At 47.0% G+C, this 13278-nt stretch overlaps 1 protein-coding gene and 1 long non-coding RNA gene across 2 annotated transcripts in view; one reads left to right on the forward strand and one right to left on the reverse strand.

Moving 5' to 3' along the window:
* Window positions 1-13278, forward strand: part of LOC146425296 (uncharacterized) — a 474460-nt gene that overhangs the window by 91042 nt on the left and 370140 nt on the right. The window lies entirely within an intron of this gene.
* On the reverse strand, window positions 6373-11979 carry LOC146425300 (uncharacterized). Its single transcript, XM_085041422.1, has 4 exons — window positions 11110-11979; window positions 10649-11073; window positions 7809-9132; window positions 6373-6533 (listed from the first exon to the last, which is right to left on the reverse strand). The coding sequence occupies exons 1-4, from the start codon at window positions 11744-11746 to the stop codon at window positions 6373-6375; spliced, it is 2547 nt and encodes an 848-aa protein (XP_084897548.1). The 5' UTR covers window positions 11747-11979.

Here is a 13278-nt window from a genome sequence, read left to right on the forward strand (position 1 = left end):
CCAGATCTTGCTGGGGTTTTTATCTCTAGGGTTGGGAGGCAGTCCTGACTCACATCCAGTCAGAAGGGGTCAGGAGGGCAGGGTCAGGGACGGGAAGGACACATAACAACATATTCCAGAGTCAAAAACTCTGTGGCTAGTGAGTTTTACAGGAAAGCGTTTCAGAGCTTTGTCCCTACTATCAAACAACATTAAAAAAACTGAAGAGCTCCCCACATGTCTAAGTGTTTATAGAATACACTGAAAAAATTCAGGTGCTGCACAAAACCACATCCAGCAAGAAAGACCAACATTCCAAAAAGGATTTGCTATTAACCCTACATGAGGGCTCTGAATCTGAAAATATCCTTCCAGGAAAATCAAAAGTTTGGCTAAAATAGAACACAATTATATTTCAAATAGGTAATAATACCAAAAAGAAAACCTAAAGTCCAGATCAAATAATGTTTCTCTGGTCTCAAGTGAGATGGGATGAGAAAAATGGAAAAAAAACCCCATATCAAAACACTTCACCACAAAAGGCTATCATGGATTATTGATCCAAGATGGTATCATGCTAGAAATAAACAATAATCCAGCCTAAAGAATTATCCTGGCAAAGCAGCAAACAGAAAGGGCTACTTCAAAAATGCCTTCTCTTCGCCTGCTTCCTTCTGAGCAGCTCCAGCTGCCTGAGATCTGCACGCCTGAAGCTGTGGCAAGCTGCTTTTCTCTCCCTCTCCACTGCACATTGTGCCCCGCAGTGCAAGCACTGCGAGGCGCTTGCTAAAGAAGAAACAAGCATTCTGGGAACATTCTGGCTGCAAAGCAGCTTTCTGGTGCACTCTGGGCAAAGTTCTCAAGGAACACTCCAGCAGTGTGCTGTGCGGCTTTTTTGTTCGCCTTCTCTGCACAGCCGGAGACAAGGAGAGCTTGTCCGGCGCTAAAGTGCTCTTTTGGGCGAGATAGATGCGAACAGCTTTCTGCAGCCGGGCAAGGCTGCGAACAGAAGGGGGTACGTGAAGAATGCCTGCTCTTCGCCTCCCTCCTTCTAGGGCAGCTCCAGCTGCTTGAGATCGGCACACCTGAAGCTGTGGCAAGCTGCTTTTCCTCTCCTTCTCCGCTGCACTTTGTGCCCTGCAGTGCAAGTGCTGAAGCAGAAACAAGCAATCTGGGCACATTCTGGCTACAAAGAAGTTTTCTGGTGCACTCAGGCAAAGTTCTGACAAAACACTCTAGCAGTGTGCTGTGCAGCTTGTTTGTTTGCCTACTCTGCAAAGCCAGAGACAAGGAGAACTTGTCCAGCGCTAAAGCACTCTTTTGGGTGAGAAAGCTGCGAACAGCTCTCTGCAGCCGGGAGAGGCTGCCAACAGAAGGGGGTAATTGAAGAATGCCTTCTCTTCACCTGCTTCCTTCTTGGGCAGCTCCAGCTGCTTGAGATCTGCATGCCTGAAGCTGTGGTAAGGTGCTTTTCTCTTATTCTCGTTGCACCTTGTGCCCTGCAGTGCAAGTGCTGCAAGACGCTTCTGGAGGCAAAAACAAGCATTCTGGGCACATTGTGGCTGCAAAGCAGCTTTCTGGTGACCTTGGACGAAGTTCTCTCAGAACACTCCAGCAGTGTCCTGTGCAGCTTCTTTGTATGCCTTCTGCGCACAGCTGGAGAGATGGAGAGATTTTCCCTGGAGCCCCGTGTGCCTTGGCATTGACTGCAAAGTGTATGGGATGCAGAACTTGCCCATTTCCTGCATTTTTTGAAAATCCGGTGCATTTCCTTGTCTCCTTGGGATGTTCCTGTTCTCCTGGAGCAGAGTGAAGTTAGGTTTCAGGGGTGTGGGGTGTGAAAAAACCCTGAAAGCCTTTCCTGGAAAAATATCCCTTTCTTTCCAGCACAACTTGAGGCTATTTCCTCTTGTCTCGTCCCTTTTTCCTAGGAGTGAAGACAGAGAAAATGTGGCTAAACTAACCTTTCTGTGACTGATTCATTGGGAGTACTTGAGCATACTAGCTCTCAGTTTTATTAATACTGTCTTCTAATGCAATTATGGATTGGAATTCCACAGTAAATTCTAGATGAATGATAGAAGAAGGAGAATTCAGTAAGAAGTGAAAATCAACTGTGCCTGAAATGGCCCTGGTTATTTCTGAAGGAGATTGAGATGTTTGTGTATATCCATGTGGTGCGTTGTTTGCGAGATAAATTGCATGGTCAGAGACTAATAGCTCCTAATGCTTTGAGGGTGCTGGAGGGTGTTTTGATTTGAAAGTATTTTATTCTTTTTTATACTATTGGACTATCAGAAATCTGATGGAATAATAGTCTGAGAACATTCTGATTTTTCTTGATAGTGTTTGAAAGATCTGCCAAGGTTCTGGCAAAAGGTTTCTGTCTGTTGCTAACCTCACCATGTTCTTGTATTTTGTGTGATTTGTGGCAGAACCCAGTTTGAATGCTCAGTATATGAATAAATGGAATCCTTTGTCTCTCACAAGGTTCACTGAAGAGATTCCTGTTGAAGCTGATCCAGTGGGTCTGTAGAGCTTTTAAAATGACTGCACTTGACATAAAATCAAATATAAATTTTAAAAGCAAGACTCCTATATTTATACATTCCTTTCTCTTTTTGTAAATAATGAATAGGAAAAGGTACATAATGGTTTGTGAAAACCAGATTTTAAAATGATTTTCTGAAAGTTAGATTGAGTCATGAAGTGAGTTGCTCATCCATGCTCTCTAAGTGCATGTATTAACCCCAAGAAAGGAAGCCATTGTAGAGTGAAGTTAAAACAACCCACACTGGAAGGCAGTGTTGACTGCCAGAATCAGTGTTGACCGCGAGAGTTTCTGCAGCCTGGCATTTGGAAAGGCCTGGATCTGTCAGATGCCCCACTCAGTCTTCATCAATAGGAATGATTTGTTTTTCTCCTTCAGGAGGAACATCCATGTGAGTATTGCTTTTGCTTGTGGCAGTGTCCAAATGATTGTTGTGAAATGTGGCAGTGTGAGTCGACACAGGCAGGCAACTGGAGCAACCACAAAACCAGGGCAAAGAGTAACTTTATTTCAGTACCTCACTAAGCTATTCCTATGTCATAAAATGATGTGGAGTATGGAGATCATTCTTTCTTGTAAGCACACTTATTTTGGGATACCATCCTTCTCTCCACACTTTCATTTTAAAGGTGGCTACCACCCTCCATCTCTTCTTCTGCAAGGCAGAAAAGCATTACTCTAAGAAACCACCAAGTTTTCTAAAATGAACCAAAATAACTTACAACTGTATTTAAAACAAAAATAACGTACAGATCTTTTTCATTGACCAATTTAAAAAAAAATAGAGCAAAAGTGTTTCTAAGGCTTGAAAAGAACAAAGAACTTTTAACTTTTTACATCCTGGAGAGCCAGGTAAGGCACTTTGGTTTCCAGTCTGTGTCACTGTAAATTCTGACTGATGCAGTGTATAAGGTCAGGCAGGGTGTTGGTCACATCAGTTGGTTTTGTCTCAACAGAAAAGTCTGGAAGAAAGGCAGGGAGAGAGAAAACATTTGGTTGGATTCATCCAACAGGCACATCTGGCAGAGGACAGTCAATGACTGGAGTGACTTTGCTCCAAGAGGACCAGCAAAGCCTTTTGAATTTCAGCAGCTGCCTCCTTAGGGGGAGGATTTTTACAGCCTTCCAGCCCTTCAGCCAGGCATATTGTGCTTATTTTCTTTTGCAAGGCAATAGAAATGGCATGCAATAGATAATGAGAATGCATCCCTTTGCCCAGAGGGCCTCACAAAACTTTGTGTTTTATGGAAAATGACACTGCAAAGGCCACGTGGGATGGCAGGTTACAGCTTCTGAGCATTCCCCGCCGCTTGCAACACAGGACAACACAACATTTGTAAGGACTAAACTGTACAATAAAAAAAGTAGCAGCATGTTGGAAAACACAGTTTTCCAGCAAAATTTGTGTTAGCTGAGTAGGCCTGAACAAAGCCTCAGCATAGGCAGGCCTCAGTAAAAATCCTAGTAAAGTGTCATGAAAAGCTAAAACCTGGGAACCACAGCTGTGTTTCTAGGCTGTGAGAAAAATGTTATGAGAAAAGATAAGGAGTCAGAAGTGTTATGAGAAAAGATAGGGAGTCACCAGGAGGATCCCCTGAATATGTGAGAACAGACTGCAGATATGTGTGTAACTATAATTAGAAACATCTGTAACAGTATATAAGTTTCTCATTTGGTGAAATAAAATGGAGCTTGCTTATATCTCACATTGAGACTGCTGCTTGCTCTCTCTCGCCGATCGTCAGCAGCAATTCTAGGAATTTTGCTGGCAAATACAGGTCACAGGCCCAGCATGGAGTCAAAAATTCAAGTGCTGCTCAGCTCTAGCCAACTGACTCAGCAGGTGCTGCCCTGACTGGGCAGGTCTCCCCCATGTCTCCCTCTCTCTTTGCTCCCGAAAGAAGTGCTGATGGGGAAGCAAAAGTCAGGGGAGCTGCAGGGCCAGTTCTGCCTGGTGTCTTCAGAAACTACAGGCAGGGCTGCAAAAAAAAAGCTTACTGTTCAAACTTGAGGTCTTCTTGTCTTGTCTTCTTGTGGGAAAGGTGTCACTGCAAAAGGATTCTTCTCATCCCCAAGGATCCCTGAAAAACCACGGAGAGAATGCTGGTCAGAGAGAGATGCATAAACCAATTCCAAAGACCAGCTTCCCTAAATTTCAAGAGAAAATGTTCATTTGTCCTAGGCACAGTCTATTCTCCAGGCTCTCCCCCTCCTGCCTTCTTCCCCAACAATCCCTCCAGTAATGGAAATGGAACCTTGGCTTCTCACCTGGCAGCTCACAATGCTTAGCTCCATTCAGCTTTTCCCAGGCACAGGGGAATTCAGCAGCAGGTGTCCTTGCTCAGTGCCTAGGAGAGCAGTGAGGGCTGCAAGCAGGATAATGATCGGGAAAAAGCAAGCAGTTAGAAGGCAGCTACTACAGTGTGCACAGTCTGGCCTAACAAAGACAGCCCCCAAACATCCCAGAGCCTAACGCGGGGGGAGAGGAGGGGTGGAAATAGGCCTCTGCGTTTACCGAAAGTGTCTCTAAGGCTATCGAGAGATCACTCCAGCCAGCACTGCTCTGGTGCTGTACAGAAAGACCCTTCTCACACCTGTGCCGGTGTAAGGCACAGATTCTCACTCACCCAGAGAGCCGGATAGCTCATGCGTTACCAGAGACAAAGAATCCAGAGGCTCAATCAGCTGGATATTCCAGATGTTTATTCCAGAGGGTTCCAGGGTGAAAGAGGAAGAAGAACCCCACGTGTCCCTAGATATAGGGATCACCTGGGATCAGGGGAGAGGAGGCGGGGGGAACACCACAACCAATGGGAGAAGGGAGGGATGAGTCAGGGGTTAGGTTACAGCCAGGGAGATTTACATAATTTGGGGAGGGACTTATCATGTTACTCAGACTAGGATGTTTCCCACCAGTGAAGCCCTGCTGTACTGGAACCACTTGGCTCCCCAGCAGTTCCTGAGGTGGTATCACGCACCACCACATCTCCCCCTTCCTTTTTTAAAGGAAAGGCTTCCCCTACTTGCTTAGTTAAACACTTATTGAGGCAACCGGACAAGCTTAGAACAAGGAAAATTATTAGGATCACCCACAGTCCAGTTTTGACTAAGGATGTTAGCCATTCTTGAAGTCCCCATTGTCCAAAAAGATCGCTGATCCAGTCTGCTTCTTTTTCTGTCTTTAGTTCTTTGATTTGATCCTTTATTTTCTGTATCGTCGCGTGGATGCTCTGGCTATGAGATGACAGGTTGAAGCAACACAGCCCCTCGAATTCTTCACAGCCATGTCCATGGGCCAATAAAAGAAAGTCGATGGCTGCTCTGTTTTGCAGTGTTGCATGCCTGGTGGTTTCTTCATCTTCAAGAAGTTGAGAGAGGGCACTCGAGGTTAGGTTAGCATGCTTTCCGAGCCAGCACTCAAGGTGGCTAAGTTCACCTAAGGCTTTTGCTGCCGCTACTCCAGGCAGGAAAAACGATACAGCAATCCTTTTAGACAATGACCAATTGATAACTTCGCTATCACAATTTGGATCTAATCGTTGTATATTTCTTTTTTGGTGGGCCAATTGAGTATGGTTTCTCCAATATAGAATTTGGGTTTTGTTGGGTGCCAGTACAGAAAGCCTGCCAAGAGTGCATGGCTCCCCCGGAACTGGGATGGGATTCCAAGCAAAGATCATTAAAAGATGGTTTTCTGTTACTTTTTTCTTTTTTCCCTCTCATCCCCCCTTTTTTCTCATAACACACAGGTAATAGAGTAGAAGGTTAGGGAAACACATGAGGGTAACAGATAAGGGATTTGTGGGTTTGGGGAACTGCTTGAAGGTGGCATAAATAGCTGTTCACGAGACTGGTATCTTGCGCCATCTTCTCCAAGCGGCACTGGTTTCTTTGTCTGGGGTTTCTTTGTCAGCGTCTGGTGTGTCATCTTTCGTCTGCTCAGGAGCTGTCACTGACGGTCGGAGGTAGGGCTTTACATATTTTCCTGGTATCCATTTGGGTCCTGAAGGTGTGGAAACACAAGCATATCCCCTCCCCCATACAATTAGTGGAAAAGGGCCTGATATTCGATGGCTTTCTGGATCTTTGATTAACACTGGCGGTTGTTCTTTTAATTTGGCTTGGGTTGAATTAGTGAAATGCCAGAACACAGGAGGGTCAGGCTCTTCAAACGAATTGTTTAAGAAATTTATTGTGAAAAGGGCTTTGCAGAGTCTCAAAATGGGAGAATTGAGTTCTGACCCTCCCTGCTGTTGGTCTAGGACCCTCTTAATTGTCTGGTGGGTCCTCTAAACTATGGATTGTCCTGTGGGGGAGTGGGGGATGCCTGTAATGTGTTTGATGCCCCACGAGCTAAAAAACTCTTGAAGTTTGTTAGAGATCTATGCTGGACCGTTGTCAGTTTTTATCTCAGCAGGAACACCCAGGGTAGAGAAAGCAAGGAGAAAGTGCTTTATAACATCTCTTGCCTTTTCTCCTGCATGGGCAGATGCAAAAACAGCTCCAGAAAATGTATCTACAGAAACGTGTACGTATTTTAATTTGCCAAACTGAGGGACATGGGTTACATCTGTTTGTCAGATTTCGCAGCTGCCTAGACCCCGGGGGTTAACCCCAGACCCTAATGATGGCACTTGGTAGCTCTGACAGCTAGGACAGGTTGCTACAATTGCCCTTGCCTGGTTTCGAGGTAGTTTAAACATTCTTATGAGTGCTGGTACATTCTGATGGTAAAATTGATGGCTCAGCTTTGCCTGAGCAAAGGTGTCTGGAATGTTAGGAGCTTTCACCGGCATAGCTAGAGCGTCTGCCCTCCGATTCCCTTCAGCAACTGGTCCAGGGAGATCGGTGTGTGACCTTACATGCATCACATGGAACGGCTGCTTTCTGTAGGAAAACAGAAAAACAAGTTTTGAGAGCAGTTTATACAATTTAGGATTTGACACTTCTTTTAGCCAGGCATGTTCTGCTCTGGCAACTACTCCAGCTACATAAGCCGAATCTGTTACCAGATTAATAGGTTCTTCGAACATCTTGAAAGCTCTAACGACAGCTGATAGCTCCGCAATTTGCGGAGAGCCCTCCACTATCTGGACATCGTGCTCCCACACTTGCGTTTCGGGATGTTTCCAAGTCACGACTGACTTTTGGGATTTCCCGGAGCCATCTGTAAAAACAGTTAGAGCCTTGAGAGGGGTTCGACTTTGAAGTTCTTTTGGGGCCAAATGAAAAGCCGAATTGAATAATTTATGTTTTGGATGATGATTTGAAATCTTGCCTGGATAACTATCCAGAGCAACTTGAAGGTGTTCATTTGTTTGGAGTGCGTTTTTTAATGAATCATTTTCCAATGATGGATAGATGCAGCTGAAATCACACCCTGCAAGGGTACGGAGGCGTGCTCTGGCTCTCATAATTAGTTGGGCTACTTGTTCTTGTCGTGTTGTTATGGTTTTGAGCGGCTGATGTGACAAAAAGATCCACTCTATTATAAGAAGTGGGTCTTTTTGTGCAGTGTCCCATTGGAAAATCAGTCCATACAGCCTGGGTGACTCACCCAGAACGATGAAATTAAAAGGTAACTCAGGACTTGTCCGATGGGCTTGGCGAGAAGACAGGGCAAGCTGTACCTTAGCGATGGATTCCCGGGCCTCCTCTGTGATGACTCGGCGTGAGTCCAGGTGGTCACAGCCTTTCAGGAGGCTAAACAGTGGTGCAAGGTCCTCCGTAGTAACTCCCAGCAGAGGACGAACCCAGTTTATAGATCCACACAGCTGGTGCAAGTCCCGGAGTGTCTTTGGGTTGTCTTTGATGGTGAGCTGCTGGGGTACGATGGTCTGTTCGCTGATGCGGAGTCCCAGGTAGGTCCACGGGCCGGTACGCTGAATCTTTTCCTGCTGGATCTCAAACCCTGCTTTCTCAATGGCTTGAATAGTTTTTTCTAGAGTTAAGTTCAGGTATTTATCATTTGGTGCACAAATCAACACATCATCCATGTAGTGGAGAATGATAGAACGTGCAAACTCTTTGCGGATGGGGGACAGGACGCGAGCCACGTACCATTGGCAAATAGTTGGAGAATTTTTCATACCCTGGGGTAACACACACCAGTGGTATCTGCGCTGGGGGGCTTCCTGGTTTAGGGATGGCACGGAGAAAGCAAACCGAGGAGCATCACTTGGGTGTAGGGGGATTGTGAAGAAACAGTCCTTAATGTCAATGACAGCAAGCTTCCAATTCCGAGGAAGCATTGAGGGCGAGGGCAGGCCAGGCTGTAGGGGTCCCATATCCTCAATGACTTCATTGATTTTCCTGAGGTCTTGGAGGAGCCTCCATTTGTCTTTTCCAGGTTTCCGTATGACAAAGACAGGGGAGTTCCAAGGGCTATTAGATGGTACAATGTGACCCTTGGCAAGCTGTTCTTCTACCAGGGATTCTAAAGCGCTGAGCTTCTCTTTGCTTAGGGGCCACTGGGTCACCCAGACTGGATTATTTGTCTTCCAGGTAAGGGGCGGGGTGGAGCGTCTCCCAGTGGCCCCAGCTAGAAATCCTGAGATGGAGGTGGGATTACCAGCTGAGTCCCCCACTGGGTAAGGAGATCTCTGCCCCAGAGGGTAAAACCAGAGTCAATTACATATGGGCGGATGGTGGCTGTGTGTCCTTCAGGGCTTTCTATGATGATATTATTTGTACTCCTCTGGGAAGTTGCTGACCCTCCTATGCCTGTGATTCTCCCGCCTGCTGGTTTGGTTTTCCAGTCCTGGGGCCATTCTGCTCGAGAAATGATGGTTACATTGGCCCCTGTGTCTACCATCCCCGTCAGGTAAGCAGTGGATTTATCATTGTGTAGTTTACAATGCATCATGGGCTTGTCTGCGCCCACAACCTCTGCCCACCATATGGAAGGTGTTCTGTGGCACCTGGGGTGGTTTTCAGGTAGTATGATAGCTTGTGCTACCACCTGACCCTTTGATAGAAACCAGGGAGTGTTGTTACAGGAGACAGAAATTTGTACTTGTCCATTGGGGTCTACTTTGTGCACCTCAGGTAAAATAGAAAGTTCAGGTGGACCATACTTAGTGTCCCCGACTACCAAGATGTCTACAGTCTTATCGAAAGGTTTTTCAAAATTTACATATAGGTGTTGTTGATTTCCATTGCGGAAGTGGTGTGTATCAGTACTTACAAGACGGAGTCTTTTGTCTGTTCCGCTGTGCGGTGTGCAGTTACAGTCCATGGCAGGGGTTGCAGGGCAGGGAGAGACGGCCGTAGAATTTGTGTCTTTGCGCGGAGCCGTGCCGCGCTTCACTGTCCGTTTCCCTGGTCCTTCTGATGGTGATGCTGGCAGGGACAGCCTGGGGGCACAGCCTCAGTATTTTTGTTAGTATTTCTCTTAACACACTTTGGTTCAGGGCAGTCTTTGACCATGTGTTGAAAACTTCCACAATTATAACATCTACGAGGTATTCTCTGTGATGCTGCCAGTGCTTCTGCTACCCCTTGTGAAACTGCTTGGGCTATAGTTGCCTCAGGGGATGCTAATTTGGTGCAAGCCTCAATCATCTGATCGAGGGTAGGAGGTGGGTCTAGAGGAAGGGCTCGAAGGACTTTTTTACAACTCTCATTAGCATTTGCCATAGCTAATGCACGCAGCAGCTCCTTTTGGGCTTCTGAATTCCCAACTTGCTTTTCAACTGACTCTTTTAGTCTGTCGAAGAATTTTATAAAGGACTCATCGATTGCTTGTTTTATGGTGGAGAAATTTAGAGAGGGAGTGGAGTCCGAGGGAGTTGAGAGCAAAGCCCTGTCAGCTTCTCTTTTGATATCTTCTAAAATCAGTTCAGGCAATTGTCTCGCCTGATCCTGGGGTTTAACTAGGTTTCCTTCCCCGCAAAGATCATCCAGTGTTAAGTGAGCTCTGTTGGGATCTCTGTGATATATCTGTAGGAGGTCTTTCAATTGTTTTCTCCAAGTTCTGTCCCACAGCATGTATTCCCCCGGTGACAGAAGACATGCCATAAGATTTTTTATATCATGTGGAACTAATACATTTGGAGCAAAGGTAGCTTGGAGCAGATTCTTAAAGTAAGGGGAGTCATGCCCAAAATCCTTCCCCGCCTTGCACATCTCTTTTATCTGTGCATATGGGAAGGCGTCCCAGCGGGGGTTCCCTCCAGCCCTGTTATAATGCACTGGGGCAGCCGTGACAGAGATTTTGTTTGCTATTCCCCAGTGTCCGTCCTGTGCGGCTTGCCGGCGTATTTCAAGCCAGGGATCCTCTTCAGAATCGCTGCTCTCCTCTTCCGAAGAGGGACAGGCAGCCCGAGGCCGGTACCGGGCACGGCGGGGACGGCTCCTCCTATGTCGCTGGCTGGCCCCGTTGCCGTGGGAACCGGGGAGGAGCGGGGCCGCAGGAGTAGCACCGCCGGGGAGGGGGGGGTGAACGAGGGAGGGACCCGCGCCCAGGTGAGAGCTCCCCGCGGGGGGCAGGGCCGACACAGGGACACCCGATACTGCGGGGGGAGGGACCAACGCAGGGACACCTGATACCACGAGGAGCGGAGCCGACGCAGGGACACCCGATACTGCGGGGGGAGGGACCGACGCTAACCCGGGAGTTTTAAACTGATGTGAACAAAGCACTCTGGCTTGTTGTGCCACGTGGACTGGGTCCTGTCCCGCAGGAGAAAGGGGTAACACGTGGCTTCCACCATCTTGTAAGAAACATGAAGTCGAGGTAGGGAGGTTTTGGGGTGCTGGAAGGAGGGTGAGGGACAGGCTCGGACCGGGGTGATCAGTCCCGGTTGGAGCAGGGGATAGGGGAGAGAGAGCTTCTCCCCCCTGGGGTTCTGGGGGTTTAGGGACAGCGGGGGAGGGAACAGACACAGGGGAAACAGCACAAAAAGGGTCTGAATTTTTCGGCAGAACTGACTGAGTCTTAGAGTTCTTAACAGACTTATAAATCACTACAAACAAAGGGAGGAATTTAGCAACTCTTTGATCCCCAGACTGCGTGAGAACCGTCAGTTTCTCCCCGATCTTATCCCAGAAACTAAGAGACTGAACAGAAACTACAGAAACATTTGGAAAGATGTTAAAAATCCATCGAACAAAAGATTTTAAATTCCCCTTAGAAAACTGGGAATTGTCTGACTTAAGGGTGGTTTTAAGGGAGGTATAAAGCTCTGATTGGGGATGGGTTAACTTCCCACCCATATTCCCCAAATAAATTCTTCCCAACACCGAAAGAAAAAATAGGGAAAAAAAATAAAAGAAAAATTCACTCCGGCAAAGCCTCACTTACCACCTCGAGGCTTCCAAGAGTGTAAAAAAAAACTTTCGGCGTGGTTCTCTGGTTTTAGCCGATTTCTCCTGTCCCAGACAAACGGAGATTTCTCGGCTGCCTCTTTAAACAGATCTAATAAAACTTAGACCTGTTTTTGAGGGAAGTAGCTGCTCCAATCGTGACATCTATGGCATAAAGCCTTCCGAGACACTTTCAGGGATTTTTTATGTCCCTGTTCGGGCGCCACTTAACGCAGGGGAGGAGGGGTGGAAATCAGGCCTCTGCTTTTACCGAAAGTGTCTCTAAGGCTGTCGAGAGATCACTCCAGCCAGCACTGCGCTGGTGCTGTACAGAAAGACCCTTCTCATACCCGTGCCGGTGTAAGGCACAGATTCTCACTCACCCAGAGAGCCGGATAGCTCATGCGTTACCAGAGACAAAGAATCCAGAGGCTCAATCAGCTGGATATTCTAGATGTTTATTCCAGAGGGTTCCAGGGTGAAAGAGGAAGAAGAACCCCACGTGTCCCTAGATATAGGGATCACCTGGGATCAGGGGAGAGGAGGCGGGGGGAACACCACAACCAATGGGAGAAGGGAGGGATGAGTCAGGGGTTAGGTTACAGCCAGGGAGATTTACATAATTTGGGGAGGGACTTATCATGTTACTCAGACTAGGATGTTTCCCACCAGTGAAGCCCTGCTGTACTGGAACCACTTGGCTCCCCAGCAGTTCCTGAGGTGGTATCACGCACCACCACAAGAGCCCACACCTAGAGCCATCAGTAAACAGCCATGGAATCCAACTTTATAACCTGGAAATGCAAAGCTGCAAGGCTCACCAACAAGTTTGTCGGCAAACTAGAAAACCTTAGGCCCAGGTTGCAGCCAAACGCACAGGTTTGTTGTTTCTTCTTTTTCAACAAACACCCGTTGTTTTTATAACCACACTCCTTTTGACACCAATCTTGTCTTTGCAGTTGCCTACAACCAGAAATGGTTACTTATCTGGGAGGATGTTTCTGAAGAGAATCACACAGCACGCAGGGGTTGCAGGAAAACTCCCCCCAGGTCTCCTGGATGCCAGTGTTGATGCCCTTTGATAGTTCCTTGTGATGTTCCTCCACTTTCCTGTCCTTGGATAACAAAGGATCCTGGTTCCTGGCAGGGTTATCCATGGCAGGCAGGTCGTCAGTGTCTCAGTTCTGGGTCTCTTTTGGCTTGTCGTGGTCAAGCTTGGTGCACGTTGTGCAGTAGTCATGCCTGGCAGTGGTGGCAGCACCACATTGTTCAGTTCTCAGTTTGGAATGAAGCTTTTGGTGCTCTGGACAAGAGAAGCAAATCCATTCTTATGATGTACATACAATGGAGGGATTTCCTAAAAACTTGGCTACATCCTGAAGCAATTCTTGCCAGTGTCCCAACTAGACAATGCTTCCAATGTTGAGAGGCATCAAGTGAAA

Source organism: Lichenostomus cassidix, chromosome W (assembly GCF_008360975.1).
Source record: "Lichenostomus cassidix isolate B80296 chromosome W, HeHo_3.0, whole genome shotgun sequence".
Lineage (NCBI taxonomy): Eukaryota > Metazoa > Chordata > Aves > Passeriformes > Meliphagidae > Lichenostomus > Lichenostomus cassidix.

Coding starts and splice junctions, on each gene's coding strand:
- LOC146425300 (XM_085041422.1), bottom strand. CDS start 11,746: ATGGGTGGGAAGTTAACCCATCCCCAATCAGAGCTTTATACCTCCCTT. Junction 11,074..11,109: donor CCCTCCCCCCGCAGTATCGG/GTGTCCCTGCGT, acceptor TCGTGGTATCAG/GTGTCCCTGCGTTGGTCCCT. Junction 9,133..10,648: donor AGATAAAAGAGATGTGCAAG/GCGGGGAAGGAT, acceptor CCTCTGGGGCAG/AGATCTCCTTACCCAGTGGG.